Raw genomic sequence first — 17,950 nt, forward strand, 5'->3', positions numbered from 1 at the left:
GGTGCTGAGACAAAGCTGGAGATGGGGCCTCCCCAGTGGCGCAGCAGGTTGAGCTCCAAGCTATAAAGCAGTCCACAGCCTCTGCAGCCCCGGGTTCGATTCCCGGCCGGCCAGGGAGAAACATGGCGGGGCAGACCTCTCCTGCCTCGCCCGCTGCTCCCCCAAGCCGTGTCTTCAGTCTGTCTGCCTGTTCTGCTCCCTGCTGTCTCTGGTGAATTCTCTCACCCTCCCGCGCCTCTGACTGTACCCCAGTCCTTATATAAATAAAAATAAATCTTGAAAAAAAGCAAAGCTGGAGATGATGGTCAGGATTTGTTGATACATTATGCATTGTCTTAGTCATTATTTTTTATTTTATTATAAGACTGTCAACTTTATTGAAAGAAAGTTTTCAGATGAGTTAGCATATGATCACATTTATTTTGCTAAGATCCTGGTCTGTGGCAAAGACTGATTTCAACTCCTACTGAAAAACGTGACCAAACTTTTGTAATTTAGAAGAACATAAAACAGTCTGCTTAATATATTTATAAGAAAATAGTTTTGTATATTTTTTTAATAAAAGGGCTTTCTCTGTCTGTTAAGCTCTTGTTGAGAGTGGCTTAAACGCCCATTCTATGCATCGAGGAAGAGCGATGTTCTCAAAGTTTCTTCATGTTCTGCACTGATTATCTCAATGTCAAAACACATCCCTCTTTGTGCACCTGTTTCACATGTGAAATTCAGTTACCTCCTCAAACCACAAAAACTGAGTCATATAGCGTGTTGTGTTCAGCAAGCTTATTAAAGTGTTAGCTTATTTATAGAGATGGAGGCATTTACCTTTGAGTAATGCAGATGGATTAAAACTATATGCTGTATTTCATTAAGTGTAAGATAGGCAGCTTTCCCCATTTTACTATCTCTGAAATAAAAATGAGTCTTAGCATTGAAGGCGTGTCAGAGTTTAGCTGGCAGTGTCTTTCTTTCTTAGTGGTCCATGGTGCACAAAGTTTCAAAGTAAATTAGTACTGTACATTTTACCATCAAGAGCATCTTAGAGTCAATGAAGAAGGGAATTCAGCTTCATTTTTTAGTTGTTTCTATTACTTGAGCTTCACCTTCTTGCCATAGTGCCTGATCCAGTTCTGGTGCCTGTGTCACATTTCTTCAGCCAACTTCTGATTTTGGCAGTAACTGCAGTGGACAGTTCCATGCCAGCCCATACTTTTCTTCTTTCTTTCTTTTTTTTTTTTTTTAAGATTTTTTATTTATGCATACAAGAACTGGGGTACAGGCCAGAGGTGTGGGGGTGAGAGGATTTACCAAAGACAGAATGGGGAACAGAACAGGTAGATCTACTGAAATACACTGCTGAGGGGAGTAGTAGGTGAGACAGGAGAGGTCTGCTCCGCTGTGTGGGTAGCTCCCTGGCTGGGGATCAAACTCACGTTGTAGTGGCTGTGGATTGCTTCATAGTGCTGTGACTTAACCCCTTGTGCAACCAGGGAGGCCCCCGTACTTTCCTTAAGTTCTGTTACTGTGTTATGTATTTCAGTGCTCCATCATTATGAGTGTTATTTCTTCTTGTATTATGCCCTTAATCACAATGTCTTTCTCTATTTCTTATTACCTCTCCTAATTGGAAGTCTACTTTATCAGATATAAATATAGCTGCTCCTGATTTTTTTGGGGGGTGAGACTTGCTTGTATAACTGTCTTGCAACCTTTGACTTATAGTCTTTGCTGGTAAGATGGGTTTCCTTTAACGACAGAGGGCTGGAGTTTGTTTTGAAATCCATTCAGCCACGCTACATCTATCAACTGGTGAATTCAGGCCATTTATATATAAGGTGATTATTACGACATACATGCTCATTGCCATTTTTAGTGTTTTTAATTGGTTTTTGTTTTGCCTTGTCTGTTATTTTTTAAGGGTTCCCTGGTATGGTTTAAGTTCCATTTCCATTGTTTAATGTGCAAGTGTTCTAATGAGCTACATTGTTCCTGGCCTCCTCTTCCCCCAAATGAAGTGAAAGTGAATTAATTGTCTGTTGCCTCCATATTTGTTGTTCTGTTGCTTCATAATAACACCCCCTTTTTTTCTCATGTGCATCTTGGTGTCGATAAAGTCTTTTAGTTTTTGCTTTTAAGTGAAGTTCCTTCCTCTTCTGTCTATCTTGAATGTTAAACTTGCTGGGTAAAAGATTCTGAGTTGGAAATCTTTTTAAGTATTTGAACATCTTATATTTAAATTGTTTGTATTTGAAAGGTTGCTGACAGCCTAATTGGTGTTCCCATATAGGTGCTCTCTTCGGCAGCACATATACTAAAATTGGTGTTCCCATATAGGCGTCCCTTTTTTCTCTTAATGTTTTTAATATTCTGCCCTTGCCTTTAGTTTTCAACAGCAACATTATTATAATGTGTCTTCATGGGTGATCCCCCTCACCCCCATCATTTTGTTTGCAACTCTTTGGGCTTCTTGTATCACGATATTGGTTTGTTTCTCAGATTAAGATGATTTTCAGTAGTTGTTTCTTTAAATAAATTTTCTATGCCTTTCTCTTTCCTTTCTCCTTCTGGCATCCCTATGATATGGATGTTATTTCTCCTTAAGTTGTCCCAAAGGGCTCGAATACTGTTTTCATTTTAAAATTCTCTTTTCTTTACGTGGTTCTAGTGGTGGGTTCACCAACATTTTTCAAGCTCATTAATTCTCTTCATTACCTCTGTTCATCTGCTTTTCAGGCCCTCAGCTATATGTTTTAAATCAGCTATAGTGTTTCTTAGTTCTATTATTTCAGTTGTAGCCGCCTCACATTTGTTTTATCTTTATTCTATTGTTTTATGGCCTCTGTTGTTGTTTTGAGTTTTTTAGGTGAATCTGGGAGAACTGCCTTTTTTTATGGTGGATAATTATTATATTTATTCATAATTTGTGTTGCGTAACCAGCACCTCTCAGGGAACCTCCCTGAATCTACAACAACAGACCATGCAGGGGGCTTCACTGGAATTGGGAGGTTGAGGACTTTCCTGGGATCCTTCTGCTGATAGGGAACAAAAAGAGGCTGTGAACATCACCATTTCTTAATTGAGGGCTTTCCCCTTTCTGTACTTCCTCCATGTTCTGTTAATCATGGTTGTCTTCTGGAACACGTCATGCTCCTCAAGTAGAGCAGCAAAGTTATTGCTAGTGAGGATCCAGACATAGAGAAAGGGAAACACAATGGAGAATACAACAAGAAGGTCAAAGGACATTTTCACCCGATTGGTAAAAAGATGCCACTGCAAATAATGATCACTGACTTCAATGACACCAGGCTCTGACCTGAGAGCTGCGCTATCCTGGGAAGACTTGCCACCTTTCTCAAGCTTGGTCCACTCTCGAGAGCCCTGAATAGGATGGGTGTCAGTGTCAGCCAGCGCGCTGCTCCGGACGCCATCTCCCAGCTCTGCCCCTGGCCCACTGCCTGGACACCCCCCCCCAGCCCCGCCCTGTGTGGGTGACGCCCTTGGGAAGAGAGAACCTCCATCTTAATAATATCGAACTATTGGAATCTTCTCTATTTATTTTGATCGTGTTCAATTTCCCTCAGCAATGTTTTGAAATTTTCAGTGTAAAAATTGTATTTTTTTGTTAAATGTATTCATTAAGCAAGTTACCTTACAATACCATACTCAAACACTTAGGCCTTGTGAAAAATAGTAACTTAGGAAGTTAATGCAGTTTTACTCTTTGTTTATTTTTTTCCCCCTAAGGTTTATTTATTTATGCATATAAGAACTAGGGTACAGGCCAGAGGTGTGTGTGTGTGTGGGGGGGTTGTGTGTAAGAGGATTCACTAGAGACAGAGTGGGGAACAGAACAGGAAGATTAACTGGCGAGTCAGGAGAGGTCTGCTTGCACCGTGTGGGTAGCTCCCTGGCCGGGGATCAAACTGGTGCTCCAGTGGCTGCCGATAGCTTCATAGGTTGCATCTTAACCCCTTGCACCACCAGGGAGACCCAATGCAGTTTTACTTTTGGACTTGAACACAGAACATTACAGATTTATCTACATGGGCACCATTTTTTTTCAAAATGAGTTTGAAAGGACCATTTTCTTGTTGACAAGCTAGAAAGTATCCTTTGTACAATGAAGACTCAAATTGTATCTTATCATGATGTCCTGGAACACTCCTCTGAAAGAATATCATGTCACTTTTTTCATCAGGAATATCTTGAGGAGGACTCATTTCCTATATAGAAAAAAAATTAGTTAATTTTTTAAAGGACACGAGCCAATTGAATATGTGCAGTTTATTTTGAAGTATATTATTATACAGAACTAAAGAACTTTTTATTTTCAAGAGTTAAGGACAAAAATCTCTTACTATAAGAATATTGATCTCTCCCTCTTAATTCCTGATGGCCTTTTTTCTCTCCACAATGACTTTTTCACTATGCACTGTACATTCAGGTGTATGCCTCTAGTTTCCCCCCATTTATCTTTCTCTCCTCTCCTACTGAGTTAGTCTGTATCTGCTAAGGATGAAGTAGATTTACAGAAAAGACCCCAGTCTTTTAGAGTTAATATTTGTTCCTGTCTTCTCCAGCCATTCACAGCTAAAGACATCGACGATTTCCACCTCATAGGAAGTGGCAGGAATGTCAGCGCCTTCCTTCAGTGGAGTCTAACTGAAACGAGCTGTAATATGCTTAGTATTTGTCCTATGGCTAGAATCTGGGTTCTTGGATTGTCCTGCTATATTGGCTTACTCAGTAGCCCATGACTGTTTCCCTGACAAATACTCCATTTTCATAGCAGTCTTGAATTTCTATTCTGAAGGTACTCTACTGATTGGGCCCTGCCCTGCAAGGCCAAATGTTGATTCATATCTTCAGTCACAGGCTAGGCTTTTCTGAGCAATAGCTGGATCACCAGAAATGATAATCCTGCTAGTCAGATAACTGACAGTATTGTTTGAACATTTTCTATTACTGTATTATACCTATTTTTCTATTACTGTATTATACGACCCAAGATTCCTCCCATGTTAATTCTGGAACCAGTAGACATTTAAACTTAATTTTGACCTCAAGATTCCCATGATGTTAACTAAAACTGAGCAACGTTCATATCATATCCAAAATAGCATTCCAGCACCTTCTTAAGATGCCTGAAAGAATCTGTGGGATATCTTCAAACTTCTCAATAAATTATGGAATTATAGTCACTATTTTTGATCTTTGTCCTTTGTCAACAGATGTGAGTCCTGAATTAATGAAAGTATAAACTAGGCCCCCATTTATAGGTTATTGTCTACAGTATACCAGGATTTAGGCAGAGACCCTAAGTAGGGGAGTCAGTTTTGAGACTTAGCTGATGTCTAATATATAAGTGGGAAATACTACTTAGGCAAAACTTCAAAAGGTCTAGAAATATTAGACAGAGATATAAATCTGTTAGTTCAAACACAGTATGGAAAGTTACAGCTGAAGGTAGAGATGTGGCTAGGTAAAACAGGTAATCCGTAATCATAGTTCCACGTCACATTTCAGAATAGAAGCGTTGAAATCCTTGTTGGTTTTGGTATTGACTATTCACAGCCATTATAGGGAAGGGTATAAAAAATGGATATAGAAACAATCCTTGTGACCCTGGAGAACCCCCAACTTGAAAAGCCCTCTGGTGAAACTTCAGGGCCATTCATAGGGGAGCTCCAAATTGTACATGAAGCACTTTGGTTGGAAAAGGATGCCTAAGGAGTTTGATTGGAGGTATACACATTGACCTTATGGGGATTTAGGGTGTTCTTTTCCTTCCTCCCCATTTGTCACTTCCCACATCCACTAAGGTTCACTAAGTTAGTTACTATCTAACTTTCAGTGGGAAGTGAATGGCCCTGACACTTTTTATTGGCAAATCCCCATTCAGAAGTCTTCATGCAAAGGGATTCACCTTTGAGGTACTATCAATTGGTGAGGATCCCTTGGCTGCTTTGATTGGGAGGAAAGTTTTCTAGGTCAATCTGTAATTATAGTTAATGGTTATTTAATAATAAAGGAGACAATAGAGAAAAATAATGATGGAAAAAGAGATGGAGAGTAGGAAAAAAAAAAACCTATGGCCAGAAATAATTTATGCTTGGCTTTGAGATACACTATACGATTGCTTTTATAGCTAGTGCTGTTAATTTTATTCACCTAGATTGACAATAAAAATAGCATTCATCAACTGAAAGCTCAGTGATGTATCTAAGGGTCAGGCAAAGTAGCAGGAGCACAATAGTTACAGATAAAATATTATAATCATAATTTACAAAGTCGAGGGTTTCAAGAATGATTGGCTTCCTTCTGTGTAGCAGGACTTGTGCAATGCTGAACCACGGTAGTTCACATATGTGTTCTATATTATTTACCTACAGGTTGATTCGTCAGAATACCCAGTTGTTCCTCTTTCTCCCTAGAGCTGAGTCAGGAAAACCATGATGCTGCTATAGTAGGTTAAAGAGTTTGATAATTTTTGGAAACTATTCATTTCAGTGGTTCTCTTTTTACTATTCATGCCCTAGACAAAAGGTTGAACTGGGAATATTTGGGTTTTCTAATTTTGCAGATAAACAAACCAGGGCTCAGTCTTACCTTAAAGGTAGCTGCTTTGTTCTCACAGGAGAGAGTAAACATTTTCGTACACCTCACAGAGATGGTTGTTGCCATACCTCTAGTGAAGCTGTCTTTATATAAACACATTATAAACGTGATCCGGGCTTTATTTTCTGAAATAAACATTTGTAAGTAAGAACATTAGTTAAAAGATTTTTTTGCACATTAATTATTATGGAAATTACCAGAGGGATAGTCTTTAGTGGGTCCATCACCAGTCCTCCTCACTACACACACACACACACACACACACACACACGGAGATTCTGCTAGTCAGCAGGAGACCATACACACCAGGTTATGCATTCTTTAAAACACATTCAAATGTGTATTACAACACAAGTGCAGCCACTTTTTGAGTATTTTAGAGATACTCAAAATTCTAAAAGATTGCCATTAACCTTTTTTTTAAAGATTTATTTATTTATGCATACAAGAACTTGGGTACAGGCCAGAGACAGAGTGGGGAACAGAACAGGCAGACTGACTGAAATACACTGCTGAGGGGAACAGCGGGCAAGACAGGAGAGGTCTGCTGTGCCATGTGGGTCACCTTCCTGGCCGGCCGGGGATCGAACTGGTGCTGCAAGCTGCAGGCTTGCAGATAGCTTCATAGTGCTGAGCTTACCCCTTGTGCCACCACACACACATGGTGGGAGGGAGGGAAGGAGAGAGATAAATAGAGGGGTAGGGAGGGAAGACGGAGAGAAATACCTGGAAGGTCAGAATCAGGCATGTCTTCAAACACAGCTCTGCATCCTTCGTTAAAGTAGAGAACTTGGTCGTTCAGATTTCGTATGACTGAGACTCTAGATTCAAGCTTGCTGAAGTAATCTGATTCCAGGTTTTCTACAGTGCACATTAAATAATTTTTTTCCAAATTCACAAATAGGAATAGTATATGTTTCAATTTTCAAAAACTATTAATCACTATCCCCTCTTCTAGTGGCACACCCTGTATCTTGTTATCACTCAGAACACTACCTCTGAAATCTTACATTGAAATATACTACTTTCTGACTATAATTTCCATGGTTTTAGTTTTCTTATGCTTTTACTCCATTTCATAGAGTCCTCCATTCTCCTTATTCTTGCATTTCCTCCCCACCTGAATTCTTCTTGTTCTGTTCCTTCTCCATACAGCTTGGACCTCATGGCTTATCATTGTGTTGACCCTTTTGTCATATCTTGAATCTCTAAATCACTTTTCTTTCCAAATCAGGCTGCTGAGTTCTGCTGATATAAACAATTATAGAAATGTGCAAATTGATGTTACTACAAACACATCAATTGTCCGAACTTATTTCCTTTCACTCTCTTCCATAGTCTATATCTCCTCCATCAGTTGCATCCCATCTCTGTAGCCAGCCTTGTCTCGCTCCTCTGTTTAATAGTCAAGCTTATGGCATCATTTCCTTACTTTCTATTCACTCTTCTACTCATTGCCTCTATGTCCATTTCTCCACCAAATTACTTTCACTGAGTTCACTGAACTGCTGGTTGCTAATTGTAATAGACATTTTCCAGCCCTTGATTTTCAAGGCTACAAAATTCAACAGTACCTATTCCCTCCATCTTGAAATGCTCTTCGGGGATTGTGTGACCTTTTTTTTGGTTCTTCTTTTCCTCTTAGGTTATTCTATTTTGTTCTTTATCAGCTTCTCTTTCTACTGCATTTTTAAATGTAGATATTCCTCATAGGTCAGTCTTTGGCTTTTACCTTCTCACACTGCACACTTTCTCTAATTTTCTCTCTATTTCTACAGCTTCTGATGCCATTTCTATGTACAAGCCTCCTACATCCATATCTGCAGCCCAGATTTTTATCCTGAGCTCAGAATCATATGTGCAAGTGTCTTCTGGACATTTCTATTAGGATAAAATCCAAAACTAAATTTATCATATATCTTCATCTTTGTCCTGTATCTCTTTACTCTGTTATTCTTCTTGTGTTTCCCATTTCATATAGGCAATGAAACTGCCTATGTGGAAAAAAACACAACAAAACACTACATATTTCTTTCTACCCCCCTTCTAAATCCACCCCCCCCCCGGCCATATCCTGTTGATTCTTCTAAGTATTTCTAAAACCCCTTCACAGCTTTTCATCAGCACCTCACTGTGTCTACTTTAATAATTCATGTTATCATGGTGACTGCAATAGTAGACTAGTAATTGCATTTCCCCCTTTTTGTTCCCACATCAGTTCTTTATACTGAAGCCAGAGGAATCAAAATTCAATTTTAGTTAAAACTGAAATTCAGAGATACCATCATGTTGCTTCTGAATTTTAATGAGGCACATGGTCACACGGAATAAAGATTATATTTTACAGATTTTCTTGCAGTTGGTATGGTCATATGACTAGAATTGATGTGTGCACCTTCTAAGAACTTTTAAAGGGAACAGGCCTGTCTTTCTCTCATTTTGAATTCTTTCTTGATAGCTGGGATATGGACCCAGGAAGTGTGATGAGGACATCTGAGTGTGAGAACGAGTTCCACAGCTAGGGAAAGATGGAGTAACAAGATATTGGGAACATGAGATCCCAACATCATCAGACTGCATCAACTAATTCTGAACTGCCTTCTTGGACTTTTGTTTGAAAGAAATATTTACTACTATATATATAAAGTAGTAAATATTTCTTTATATATATATAAATGTACTAATATATATATAAATGTACTACTATATCTGTATATTAGTAACTATATTTTTAGATTTCTGTGTTACAGCAAACTAATCTGTATCCTAGATTACACACATTGCGTTTAATGAATCACTATTACCCCAAAGATAAGGTTCAAATTCCATATCTTGGAATAAGAAAACCTTCTTAAGCTGTATTCTATTTACTTATCATTCTACTCTCACTGTTCTCCTATTCCCACTCTACTCCCCGCCTGCCATGTTTTCTTTCATATCTTGGTCTTTGGATGTGATCTCTCTATTCAGAATACCTTCTCTTGGCTAACTCCTATTTACTCTTCAAATCTGTTCCTTCTTCAAAGTTCCTCCCCATAATCTACTGGGCTAAGTACTTAATGCCAATTGTTACTGAGTTAAATATATGGAGAGTAGAGCAATCTTTCAAGAAACATGGAGTGGTAAGTCAATTATATCTCAATAAAGCTGGGAGTGGAGGAAGAAACCTGAAGGGACATTGCTTTTTTTTTTTTTTTTTTTTAAAGTTGCTGTTTTCTATTTCTAGTCCAGTTAGGATCACCTTGAGAATGAGGAAGATGCTGATTTTTAAGGAAAATTGTGAGAAACTGATGACTGTATAATCTGAGGGTCTGTTAGATGAACACAGATTAGATATGCGTATGATTCTCCCTGATGCCAGAAGGACAAGTTCTCATAAGAAGAATGATTCAGTTCTGCTTGCTCCTTCCCTATCTCTCTACTTTCAGAATTCTCTGACTCCTGGGAGCTTCCCAGGCTTCTCTATGATGCATTTCTGAGAGAGGGGATTGCAGAAGGGAGATATTCTTAATTTTGGACAATTTTCCTGCTTCAACCCCTTTTTCACATATAAGTGAGAAAATCCATGATATCCTGCTAAACTTAGGATCTCTATAACAGGAGAGGCCTATTTTACATATTCTAAGAACTGGGGAATTTTCTAAGGTATAGAGCTTCATATTTTGTTAGAGATTCTTCTTTATATCTCTTTATGGCCATCTTTATCCCAAGGCTGTGCTACTGAGTCCACATGCTTTTGAAGGAAGAAAAACTTCTCAAGTAGATTGGCAACCATTTCTCTCAGCTGACAATGGTGATATGGATGTATCTGTGGGGTGCTTACTCAAGTAGCTATTTATTTTGCAAAGAATGAGAAATAAATTTATACTTTACCATCATTTTCAGCTAAAGGGGAAAAAAGAGAGAGAAATAATGTTAAGTTCTATATTTAAACTCACAATCTCAGCTCACCTTAGCTTTTCATTACTCGTTCCTGCCACTTTTCGGTCTTTAACTCCTGTCTTATCTGTGATGGCCTTTGTCGGCCTCTATCAGAAATATTATATCATCATCCAAAAGGTCTCATAAAATGTTCATTAGATTTAGTACGGGAAATTAAATATAAACCCAAATCCGGCATTTGTAAATTAAATTTGTAGCTAAAAATAAATTTTATAAAGTGATGGATTTTCCTCTGAAATTTACTGCTTTAAGGGAAAGTCACCTAACGTCTGTCTATGAAACTTTCAAAACAAGTCAAACTTTCTAGCTACCCACAGAAGATTAATCATAAGCATTTATTTTTATTTGTCAAATATATTTACATAAAATGGTATAACTCACTCACAGAACTCTAGATTTATAGTATCTTTTACATAATTGCCAAGTTACTTTGGGAAATTGTATTCCCTAAAAATACCCAGTTTTGTGGGGTCCCCATGACCCACCTGCATCTGCAGCCACTTGCTACTGCTAATAAAGGGCCATGACATGTTGTGGGACAAGATGCTGGGACTTTGAATATATTATGCCTAATTTCTAGAAGTCCAATAATTTTTTCCAGAGAAGAGTATCATTAGTACTACATTGAAATTTAGTGACAACAAGGAGTCACTTAATAGTTCATCTCACAATATTTTTCCTATTTGAATACATTTATCTGAACCCTGATTTTGGCCTATTGCCTTGCACTTACTTTCAAAATAAAGAGTATTGTTAATAAATTTCATTTTCACAAAATTGATGCAGTTGTCTTCTGGTGCTTCAGCAGCCATCTTTGTTCCTAGTGAAAGCAAAGAATCATGTGCTAAGTGGTTATGATTGTTCTTTTTGTGAAAAAGGAATCTTTTACTACTTGCTGCCTTGTGCTGTCTCCAAATTCAGAAGTCATTGTATAACCCCATAATTTGATGAAAACTCTGATGCTGGGAGTCTTGACCTTAAGAATATCCATTTACAAACACTCTGTTGTAAACCGTTAGATATTTGAAATCTGGAAAGCATTTTCTTATTAAACGATATTATAAAGGGTGGATAAGGGTCCACTATTAAACTGGATTATTGTTCTTGTAATTTTTTTGGCAAATATAAATATTTTATCAATATAATTAAAGGATACCAGAAACACACCTAAGTCTATCCTTTAACTGAGACTGGCTCTATCTGTCTTACAACCAATGGATTTCTGTGTGTGAGAAGTTTAAAGTTTGTGGCTTCATTGTCAAAGTGCTAAAGGTGAGGCAGTGATAAAAAATAGTGTTTCCTCCTTGGAGTGGGGGCAGGGTGGAGGAGGCTGAAAGGGCCCTGGCATCTGATGGCTGCCTTTCTCCCAGGGCAGCAGCAGTTTTTGACCTGGAGTCTGGACTGTACTATGATTTTTACAAAAGTCATAAATAAATACAATCATAAATACAAAAAGCCAAATATAATAGGTTTTGAAAATGTTAAAAGCTTTTCATTTTGTTCTTCTCTGCTCTACCCTACTTTAATATGTTGTGTTCCCTTCCAGAGTTTTGTCTACGGAGCAAGATTTCTAAATCTGGGAAAACTGTGAACTTGGGTGGGAAAAGTATATATTTATTTTCACCAACTTCTTGAGGAAATTCAGCAGCTCTTCCATTATGATGTGGGAAGAAAACCACAGGTCTCAGCAGTAACTGTGACTAATGGAAATATCTATTTCCTGATGTGTGGTCATTGTTGCAGAGATCTTGAAATATGATTTAAACTTATTAGTTCTTTGAAATATATGCAAGCTATAGTATTACCAGTAGATCTTGTTATTTAATGTTAATAAAGAAACACACATATAGTATACTGAAATTTGTTAGAATGATTTTTTTCATAACCTTATTTTAATATAATGGGTTTCCTTGCTTCTTGAGTGTTTAGTTTTACACATAAAAATATAATTCTGAGAAGGCATCCATAGACTTCACCAGACTGTCCACAGTGGTCCATGCCATAGAGATAATTAAGAAGCCCTACTCTAGAATTTAAAAGTACCTGGAGTTTAAATTTTTTTTTTAAAGATTCATTTATATATTTATACAAGCACTGGGTACAGTCAGAAGCATGGGAGGGTGAGAGAATTCACCAGAGCCAGAGTGGGGAACAGAAGAGGCAGACTGACTAAATACACTGCTGAGGGGAGCAGCGGGTGAGGAGAGGTCTGCTGTGCCATGTGGGATCCTCGCCAGCGGCCAGGGATCGGGGATCGAACTGGCGCTGCAGAGGCTGAGGGCAGCTTCGCAGCCCAGCACTCAACCGCTGCACCACCAGGGGAGGCCCTGGAATTTAAATTTTTTCAAGCATAGTCTACTGAGAGGTCAAACAGATATGGCAGAGGAAGCAGGGAATTAAAATCTAATTGAAAAAACTTAATCCAAATTAAGCTAACCCAAAATATTTGTTAGTTGGCAGCTATTTAGCAGTTTTATATCTAGGTTCATTTCTTTACACATATTCAAGTGTGGATAGTTAGTAAATTTATGACGATATATGATCTGCATCAATTGGTAAAATAATGGCTATGGTAGTCTTGTCTATAACCTTTATTATTATGTAATGCATACATATTTTTGAAATTACTTCACCTGAAAAGTACCTAGTAGTCAGAAAATTGGATATTCCTACTGTTCATCACAGTGAGTATTAGGTAGTCAATGAGTCAGCAGATTTAGAGAAGTACACAGTTACCTTAAAAAAATAGACAATCTTTGGTGAATCCTCTCACCCCCTGCAACCCACAACTCTGGCCTACACCCCAGTTCTTCTATGCATAAATAAATAAATAAATAAATCTTTAAAAAATGAACAATATTTGAATTTAAACATCCATTAATTATTCACTAAGTATCAGGTATGTAGCTAGACAGTTGACTAATCACACAGGAATGAGACTTAGCTCCTATCCACCAATTACTGAGAATCTAGTGGGAGAGGCAAATATATAAACAAGTACAAAATAGTATCTGAATGCTGTAAGAGCAGAATGTACAAGAAGTACACTGTGTCTGGCAGAGTTGGAGAAGTTTCTTACAGGAAGTAGCAATTGTGCTGCTTTGATTGAGAGGAACACATTGTCAAGACTGGGGAGAGCATTCTACAAAGAAGGAGCAAAGTGAGTAAATGCCAGGAAGCAGGGAGGCCATGACTTTTTTGGAGCCTTATCATTTTTTGCCATAAGTAATATAAATGCAGCCACATTCTATAGGAAGAATGCACTTATAATCTAACATAATTCAAGATTCATTTTTCCTAGAGAATAAATATAAAATTATGTGAGGCGATATCCTTGGAGTACATAAATCTACAACCAAAATATATTTTTGCTTCCTTTTTTTCAACTTTCTCAACATTATTAGTAATGTTTTGCAAAGTGCTTTCCATATACCGCCTATCATGGTCATATTTTAACTTTTTTATTATTGTTTTCTTGCATCTAATTTTTCTTAAGTTATTTATTTGGAGATTTTTTGCAATACAAGCAGTGATAATATTCCTTAACATTGTTATCAGATATTAAAATACTTAAAATTATAATAGTAGTGAATGTTAAAAAAAAAAAAGCACAGCAACAGTCTGTATGTCTCAAGAACTTCTGAGATATTTATAGAAGAGCCCAGTTTACATAATACTTACCAGGCATAAGCGACACTTCTATGTGGCAACAGTGTTGCCAGCTCATAACTCACTTGGCTTACCCGTTTTGAAATTATGTCATTCTAGATGAACTATTTAATTTGGAGTTCACATATTTCATTTTGCTGATAAGTTGAGAACATTATTTTTATTCTGCCTGTTTTATTTCACATAAAATGCAACTTGCACTAGAGTTCAGTTTGACAAAATCTTCTCAAAGATCCTGTTTTAAACTAAAGAGTTTGAACTTCTTTTCTGAAAAAATACTGACATTTTAAGTAGGATAAAGACATGGTCATATTTGTTTTAAAAAAGCTCTTTCTTGTAGAATATACAAAATGGATTTCATGGGGCAACACTGGACCGAGGCCAGAAAACAGTTTTGGAAAATTTTGGAAGCAATTTTAACAGTTAAACTTAAAAACCGAGGGAAAAAAAAAAAAAAAAAACCAAGGAGGCTTTGGACTGAAGTAGTGGCTTCAGTCACCACTGAAGGGGAGTTGATGCAGCTATTAACTGTCATGAAGGGGAGAGGATGGATTCCAGAGAGAGTAAAAAGCAGGGTTTTTGAGCTAATTGGTTATGGGTTAAATGGAAGAAGGATCTACTGAGGATGATTTCAGTTTCTGACTTGGGCAGTTTGTTGAGTGATTACCTCACTAAGAACTATGTTATAAGTTATAACTTATAACTATGTTATGTTATAACTATGTTATAAGTAACTCCATTCACTAAGAAAATAGATAATGAAAGACAGGCAGGAGTGGAAAACAGTGCAGTTTTGCAAATGAAAGAAGTGTCAAGAAGTCAAGGTAGAAAGGAGTTTCAATGAGCGGCTACTTGAAATCAGAAGTTGCAGAGCCCACAGATTAGATACAGGCTTAAACTTGTTCACTGTTTTGGTAGTTGGGAAGGTATTTTTGTTTTTCCTTTGGCAATTGTGAAGTTTTGGCATGGTAAAAATTTGTGGAAAGTGGAGGTAGCAGAGGACAGGTTGACAAAGATCTAGGACAGAATGGGTGGTGGTAGGGGGCTACTGTAAGGACAGAATTCGAGGAAGTTTGGCTTTAAAGTGAAGAGAGAAGGGTGGTAGCTCTTAGGGGAAAGGAACTTGCAAATTTCAACTTCTGGTTCCAAATCCACAGTTCCAGCTGTAAGAGACTTTAATCCTTCTCGACGTTTTATGTTTCCCCTGTCTCAAAATACTGTGGATTATATCAGAAATATCTCTAGAATTTGGTATCTTCTCTCCATCTCCAGCAGTGTAGTTTTAAATCAAGTCCTCATCACTTCTTTTTATTATTATTTTTAAATATATTTTTTACATCATTCTTCATTTTTGTACAATGTATACTTTCTCATCTCAATTATAGTCCCCGTGAAATTCCCACCATCCATTCACCCGTGTACCATCACCATAGTCCCGTGTGCTCTTCCCACCCCTGTTTTGATCCAACTCCCTCCTCCACCCCGCAGAATGTCTCTGGTTTATAGTTGCTGGTTGATTTTGATTTTCACTTTATTATAATTACTTCCCCCCACCATCCCTTATTTGGATCCTCTACATTCCTTTTATAAGTGAAACCATCAGTATTTCTTTTTCTTTCTGGCTTATTTCACTGCTCATCACTTCTTGTATCTTCTTTGAATACTCTCCTGTTTGGTTTCCTTGCTTATTGACTCACCTCAACTCCACACTGTTGCCGTTTTTACCCCTGACAGGCCCAGACTTTCCCTGCATTTGCTTTTCCTGCCAACTCCTCCGTGATTCTTTAAGTCTCAGCTCCAATATATCTCCTGTAAGAAAACTTCCCTGACACCCCCATTTCTCATCATTTTCTCCCCAGTGTCCTGGTCAGGCTACTGAAATAGCTCTTACAACACTGAATTAAGATGATTTTGATTACAAATAGGTTTGTCCCACTTCAGTGTGAGTTTCTTTTTTATTTTTTAAAGACTTCCACACCTGGCAAGAGGTCAGATGCAGTAGGAGCTTATCCATGTTAAAGGAATAATTTTTGATATGATAAACACTGTTGCTACAACAGTGTGAAGAGCGACTGGTAGAATTTATTTTTTTGTTTTAAAATTTTCACTCCATCTGAAAGCTGGTGAGAAAGAGAAAGGAAATGAGGAAAATCTGAAAACAAATTAAAAAAATAGAATAATTTCTTTGATGTTCTTCCCCTTATTTTTTTCTGGTAGTTTTTTATTTATTTTTATTTATTTTGAGTTTTGTATATTTTTATTTATTTTGAGTTCTTGTTTTATCCCTCTATGATTATATTATATTATTTATATTATATTATTTATTTATTTAAGATTTATTTATTTATTTATACAAGCACTGGGTACAGTCAGAATCACAGGAGGGTAAGAGAATTCACCTGAGCCAGAGCAGGGAGCAGAACAGGCAGACTGACGAAATACACTGCTGAGGGGAGCAGCGGGCGCAGCAGGAGAGGTCTGTCGCGCCATGTGGGACCCTCACAGGTGGCCGGGGATCAACTGGTGCTGCAGAGGCTGCAGGCAGCTTTGCAACCCAGCGCTCAACTGCTGTGCCCCCGGGGAAGCCCTATATTTTTTATTTTATGTATTTTTTACCCTCTATGATTTTCTTTTACCCTCTGTGATTACAGCCATTGTTTCCCATTTTCCCTTTTCCTCCCAGTTTTCCTCTGTTTCTTTTCATTTGTGCCCCTTTGCTTTTTCAACTCCAACCTATGAAACTTGCTCCATCTAGGAAGCCAGACAATTGATTTTTTAAAAAGGAGTTATGCAACCACCTGAAAAAGATCCTCCCAGAAGTATGTGGCGACAATATATTTTTTGAAACAAAATAAAGTTTAGTTAAACTAGCCCTGGCAACTAATCAGAAGCTTGTGAATGGTAGAATATGGGCACAAGCAATTACAATCTCATCTGGGGCAAGTCACTTAATTCTGAGTCTCAGTTTCCTCATTTGGACAACGAGAAAGCTCCTTAAGGTCTTCTCCAGCTCCAGCATTCTGTAATTCAGTATTAAAGTTAAGGTTGTAAGGAAAAAACCATCCACACATGGTAAATGCCCTAGTGACCACTTCCTCATAATTCTACGATAACACATATTGATTGAATATTCAGTATGTAGCCAGGCTGTTAAGCTACTAGCTTAAAAAATACTGTTAGATTAAAAGTAAAAATGTCTTGAACTTGAAAAGCAACTATAATTATGTTTATCTTTGCTGTGGAATTCCAAGTCTGCAGAATGAAATAAGGAAGCATATTACCTAATTCCCTAAAATCAGGTAATCATCTTAAAAGCAACAGGATCAAAATCTAACTTTTCAGTTCTGTAAATCATTGTTTTTTCGTTCTTGAAAATTTTGCCATCTTATATATGTATGTATATGGATGTGGCAAAGGTGGGGGTGGAAGAGAACTTAAAATTGTTTAATCAACTGCTAACTATAGACTTTAAGCAAAAAATCCAAAAATGAGATGTAAGTGGTTGGAATGGCCTTATGTGAAAAGGAGAATTCAATTTAATCTTAAAAAACTCTTAAGATTTGAATAGACGAGAAGGTCAAAGAAGATCATTTATATGGTAATTAAAATAATTTTGTAGAGTAATTTTGTGAATATAGTGGAAGAGTCCTGATGTCCTGCAGTGAACATTAGGTAAGGTGGGGTTAGATTATGGAAAGTTTTTGAAGTCACATAGAAGAGTTT

General features: G+C 37.5%; 1 protein-coding gene across 1 annotated transcript; it reads right to left on the bottom strand.

The window, feature by feature from the left end:
* Positions 1–3,947: 3,947 nt before the first annotated feature.
* IL18 (interleukin 18) lies at positions 3,948–11,370 on the bottom strand (the record flags this gene model as incomplete). The annotated part of the gene is made up of 4 exons (XM_084249821.1): positions 3,948–4,221; positions 6,608–6,741; positions 7,343–7,477; positions 11,292–11,370. The coding sequence occupies 4 exons, from the start codon at positions 11,368–11,370 to the stop codon at positions 4,000–4,002; spliced, it is 570 nt and encodes a 189-aa protein (XP_084105947.1). The 3' UTR covers positions 3,948–3,999.
* Between the last annotated feature and the right edge of the window lie 6,580 nt (positions 11,371–17,950).

The sequence above is a fragment of the Talpa europaea genome, assembly GCF_964194135.1.
Source record: "Talpa europaea genome assembly, chromosome: 12".
NCBI classification, from domain to species: Eukaryota; Metazoa; Chordata; class Mammalia; order Eulipotyphla; family Talpidae; genus Talpa; species Talpa europaea.